Below are 5934 nucleotides of genomic sequence, written 5' to 3'. Positions count from 1 at the left end.
AAACCTTTTATAATTTAATTAACTTTTAGTTATATTAACTTTTAATCTAAGTTTTGTATTTTATCACATTATTATTTTGAATTTATAAATTATACTTACCTATATTTATATTATATTTTAAACCATAATAATAATTTCCTTTAATTATAAGTTCATTAATTTAACTTTATTTTTATTATTTAAACTAATGCAATTGTTCAGCTATGTCAGATCAAATAAATGAACCAAAATCATAACGGCTGTGGTATTATTATAAGAATTTAATTTTAATAATGTTTAGTAAATCCATATCATATTGACTTGTTTAAACTATTACGTGTAACCCTGGATTGTAAATATTACATTTTAATATAAATGATAAAAATTGTTATTCTTTGCAATTTAACAATCCTATCATATATTTATGTAATAAATGATTGTGCAATCAGGTCACATTAGATAATTTGTCATAGGATTAAACTTCATGATGATCGAAAACTACAGCATCAATATTAGTCATTATTCCTTCTCGGAAGAGACAATCAGCAACTAAATTGTTTTTTCCTTTTTAGAATTTTAGAATAAAGTCGTTTATTTTGATAATTATTATTTCATAATTGTTATATTACCCGTTACTTGTATTGCTGTTATTTCTATAATCGTATTCTTAATTATTGAATATCTATTATTTCTATCAATATTATTGCCTGTATTATTATATTCTCTTTTGATACGATAATTGTTGTTACGAAAATTATTCAAATTTGGTCTGGTATTATTATTATAATTATAATTATTATATTTAAATTTATTAGATGATGATTGGTTTTCCGAAATATTAAATTTTGATAGTACATTTTCTATTTTACAAATTTTTGAAGAGAGAATGTCAAATTTAGTTTGATTAATATTATGATTATTTATGTGAAATAAGTTTTCTCTTGCTATGTTATGTTGGATTTCGTCATTAGATTGAGTCCTAGTACCTTCTAACAAAAATTCTATTGATTCAAATATTCTTATGTTTTTCTTTAGTCATTGCAAATTATTATTATTAAGTATGCACACATATCTAGCTACTTTTTCCTGTAAGCCGTTCATGGTAGTATAAACTAATTCTGTTTGGGACATATTAGAATTTACTTTTTTACAAAGGGATTCTTCTTCATTAATATAACTGACTATTGTTTCATGAGTGAGTTTTTTTACGTTTTTCTACCATAGTGTATGCTTGTGATGTTTGGTCAAATTCTAATTGAAGAGCTTCTTATATTTCGTTCCAGTTCGATTTCGGGTTATCAAATTCAACATTTTTAAAAAATAATAAGGCTTTTCAGTGAGAAAATACCTAAGAAAGTTTTCTTTTGATCATTAGTTCAGCAATTTATGATAGCTTCCCTGTTCTATTTATTTAAACATTTATTTATGCTATGAATGTGTTAAAGCTTTCATGGATTGTCTTATTGCTTGAAGTGCTTGAGGATATATCCATGTTTTTAGTTGGTTTCTAACGTTTCGGACTCGTTTATTTATGCTTTCATGTAAAGCGCCAGAAAACTGTTCAGGTTTACAAAAGGGAATTCGTTCATTCATTTGGTTAAATGTATTATTGGAAATAGTCTTTTGAGTATAATTATATGGTAAATATTTATTACAAATTTTAGAGTAATCTGAATCAGTGCCTTACTCCACCAAATGACGTAATAGTCTTGCTTTTAGTTCGGATATGGAACCTATGCTAATTAAATTTCTGTTATCTAATTCTTTCTTAAGGGTGTTGAACGACATTTTTTAAATAAATTTTTCTGGGTTTTCAACAGAATCAAGATCATATAATTGTCCTTTAAATACAATACTAACAGATTCGACAATATCTAATATTCAGAACATTTTTGATTAGCGAAATCGAAATGTTATAAACCTATAAAACCATTCAAACAATTGAAATATTCAAAACATAATTAATTTTAATGATTTACTTTCACTAAAAGAAGCAATCAAAAAGTTGCACATAGAAATTAGTAAAACGTTTTTTTTTTTGAACTTCTAGTACAAAAAATAAGCTATTAAGATTTATTTAAAAGACTAAGTATTCTCGAAACATTTTCAAAAGTTAAGTTGAAAAAGTACTACTTTTTATACGCATTTTCCAGTTTTCAAATAAGCTTTTCTTAACTTTGAAGAGGCAAAATAATTAAAATAAGTATAAATCTATATTTAACGTAAATTACATTCATGTAAATTTTATATTTATTAGTGGCCTATGGCAAACCCTTATAAGATATTTTAAAATAAACAAAAAAAAATTTGAACACAAAAGTAGTATGTTTTTGAATACAGCAGACGTTTGCACGTAGAAAGTAAGTAGTCGGGACAAATTTATTTTTAATTTATAGTACGTAATGTAAACTTTAATATCACATATGTTTTAAAGACGCAGTATTTCCGGAACATTTTCAAAAGTTAAGTTGAAACAGTTGAGATTTGTAAAAAAAGTTGCTATTTTAAATCCCGTCTTATAAGCAGGTATATATCATAAAAATAATATATCAAATAAAAGGAAATTATTTAAGGTTTCAATATAATAAAAAAATATTTTGATTTGTTCATTTTCAATAAATTAATAATTTTTAGAATAAAAAGTTTTATCTTTTGTACGCGTGTATGTCACATAGTATGAATTTAAAAGNTATTAGTGGCCTATGGCAAACCCTTATAAGATATTTTAAAATAAACAAAAAAAAATTTGAACACAAAAGTAGTATGTTTTTGAATACAGCAGACGTTTGCACGTAGAAAGTAAGTAGTCGGGACAAATTTATTTTTAATTTATAGTACGTAATGTAAACTTTAATATCACATATGTTTTAAAGACGCAGTATTTCCGGAACATTTTCAAAAGTTAAGTTGAAACAGTTGAGATTTGTAAAAAAAGTGGGAAAATTTTTTCAATATTTGAGAGTAATTTCTTCAACTATATACGATTTGTGATCTTTTGATGTATCTACGATACGTAGTTACGTACTATAATGCATCATGCATGACACGCCCCTTGACTCGTGCCACCTTTATCAGTTGTCGCCCTATTTTATGAGTATTTGACTGGCCAACACCGCGTGTCATACGCTGAGGTGGTGCGAAGTCCAGCAAATGCCGCACGGCCGACGACGACCCGCCGCAAATGACACGTCTAGTCTTCTTCCCGTTGTGAAAGCGACAACGTCGACCAACCGATCCGCACTCGCGCACCGTCTCCTTCAACGCTGCTAACCTGTTGTCGTCCAAGGATCACGCCGGACACCGTGTCGTCGACGCCAGCGAAAGTGCCGCGATATTATGCGAAGGTAATTATTATTGTATTCGTCATTTCGGTTTGTTTTATTTTTTGTTTAAATAACCTGTTGTCGCTCATTTAATAAACGGCCCACGAGTCTCTACCCTCAAAACCAGTGTCGACCAAATTTTTGCGACTGAAGTGGTGTCATGCATTATAGTGAAAACATAAGGTATTATTGTTTAGAAATTCCTAATTTTATATTTTATGTAACTAATTTTTGAAAAATATATGATTCAATATCATTTTTTAACTAATTTATATATGCTTCTTTTATTTTACATTATGTTTTTTTTTAATCTGTCTATTTTTTATAATACAGATGTCTAACTTGATACTTATTTATAAAAAAAAAAAACTTTTCCAACTTTCACATAACAATTAATATACAGGGTGTTCAGTAAGTCAAGAAACGGGTTTCTATTGTTCTCATTGTTTAAACATCTGACCTGTTTCCTTACTTACTGAACACTATTTATATTTAACACAAACTAATATAATTTACTATAAGTTAAAAAAATATACCCTAAGACTTTATTACTACAGTGTGATATATTAGAAACACTGAAAAATAGACGATTAAAACCATTTTTTTATATAAATACCTTAGGTATTTATCTATCATTTGGTGTATATATGTATATTTTAAATCTAAGTCTTTACGTGCCCTCAGAGGCAGACTCAAAATAGCTATTCCAGAAAAAATGAACATTTTCTAGTTGAATTAAAATTGACCGAAGACATGTCTTCTACAGTGATTTATTAAGAACACTAAAAATAAGTTATATTTCAATATTTTATCATCTTAAAGTACATTGTATTAGATCTAATTTCATGTCGTCAGCCAGTAAAAATCTGCATTATTAAAAGTGTCATAATGGCCCGTCCAGATTTTAAAAAGCTTTTTAAATATGTGAACTGAAAGGAATAATTTCAAATTATAACGCTGATAACATTAATTAGATTTTTAACATATTTTTAAATGAAATCGTTCATTAGGAGATGAGCAATTCGGTCTACTGACAATAAAACAAGCATAATAAGATGAAACATAAATTTGATTTATTTGTATTAAACTGATCTTATCTAATTATCAATAATATTTTTGATAAAAAATATGGAAAAAGTATATTTTAAAAACGAAAGTATAATTTAAAGTATATTAAATAGTATATAATAAAATATATTTCATTATTATCAATACAAAGTATACGTATTTTTTTTTAAATTATCATTTGCTACATCAACTAAACTATCAAATATTTTCATTTGTTTATTCACATTGATGCCATAAATCATTAAACTCTGAAAAATAACACATATATAAGTACAAAAAATTATAGTGCAGTACAAATCTAGTAAAGTGAGTAGAGGCATTTTTTAAATTAGTATCAACTAATATCTGACAGTTATTAAAATCACATTTTGATAGGTACGAAAAAGTATTAATCTTTTTACATACCTTGTGTAATATTATATGATCACTTATAATATTAGGATGTTATATGATTTTATCTTTTGTACGTGTGTATGTCACATAGTATGAATTTAAAAAATCACCAAAACAGGATTCCCTTTTTTAAACACAAAATAACTAGTTAACTAGGGAATTAGATCTGATTATTGTACAGATTTAAAGTAACGCCTATATGTAAGTTCTCAATTAATTTCAGTCAATTACATTTAACAATTAATTAAGATCTACAGTTTCCAAGATCACGCTAGATATCGCTACACTACCATCATCTGACTATAAAATCCCATTTTTTCCTATTAAAATCAGTTCTTTCGGTAATTTAAAAATACACAAAATCTGCGACACTCTGCTCAAGATTATTACTCTATAGGACTTAGTTTTTTTAAATTGAATTTGGACTTTGAATATTTTTTCAAATTAAACGGAACTTATAAGAAATTTAAGGCGAATTTTTTCGATGAATCTTTTATTTTAAATTTGTTTGTTCATTAAATAATAATGTTTTATTTTTTTGTAATGGAAATATATGTCAATTAATATCTTAAACCTCAAAAGTTATTTTAAAAATTAAAAATATTTTAAAAATTGGTTAAAAGAAAATAATTTATTTTTATAATAAACCCGATTCATTTTTAAATATTTATTTAACGGTAAATATTCATTGTGAGCTTTTCTTACTGAGTAGCTTTCATTCTTATATGATCAGCCACCATTTACTAACCTTACTTATCCACTCTTTATTTATATCATTATTTATTTATATATTTTGCCACACTTGAACAACATATTTTTCAATTTCATCATATTTTATTTTATTTTATATTATTCCATTATTATTTTTGTACATTTACTATATATTATTTTATTTTAACTACTTATTTGTTCTCTATAATTTCTTTTGGCTTATTACACTTGTTGATTTGTTGATGTTGGGATTTGTATTGTTAAAGTTTGGCTAGTTGATGGCAGACCGTTCAATTGTAGAAGTGTAATAGTTCTTCGGTTATAAATGTTAAAAGCAATATATTTTTAACACGCTTATGTTAGTTTCACCTGTATGTTTGTTTGTAACTCTCCACGCGCCACGTGTTATTATTCCGTCGTCAATGATCTTGAGACTAGACTGTCGTAACGCATTCACCCC

General features: G+C 26.3%; 1 protein-coding gene across 1 annotated transcript in view; it reads right to left on the bottom strand.

Annotated features, from left to right (window-relative positions):
- Positions 1–4468: 4468 nt before the first annotated feature.
- Positions 4469–5934, bottom strand: part of LOC126896442 (uncharacterized) — a 14784-nt gene continuing 13318 nt past the window's right edge. Inside the window, exon 9 of the mRNA XM_050669232.1 lies at positions 4469–4618. Coding sequence (XP_050525189.1) covers positions 4587–4618 — 32 coding nt within the window. The 3' untranslated portion in view covers positions 4469–4586. The remainder of the gene's footprint in view (positions 4619–5934) is intronic.

The sequence above is a fragment of the Daktulosphaira vitifoliae genome, unplaced genomic scaffold (genome assembly GCF_025091365.1).
Source record: "Daktulosphaira vitifoliae isolate Bord-2020 unplaced genomic scaffold, ASM2509136v1 Scaffold_1, whole genome shotgun sequence".
Lineage (NCBI taxonomy): Eukaryota > Metazoa > Arthropoda > Insecta > Hemiptera > Phylloxeridae > Daktulosphaira > Daktulosphaira vitifoliae.
The sequence above is the reverse complement of the archived record's forward strand: the minus strand, read 5'-3'. Positions and strand labels throughout refer to the sequence as shown.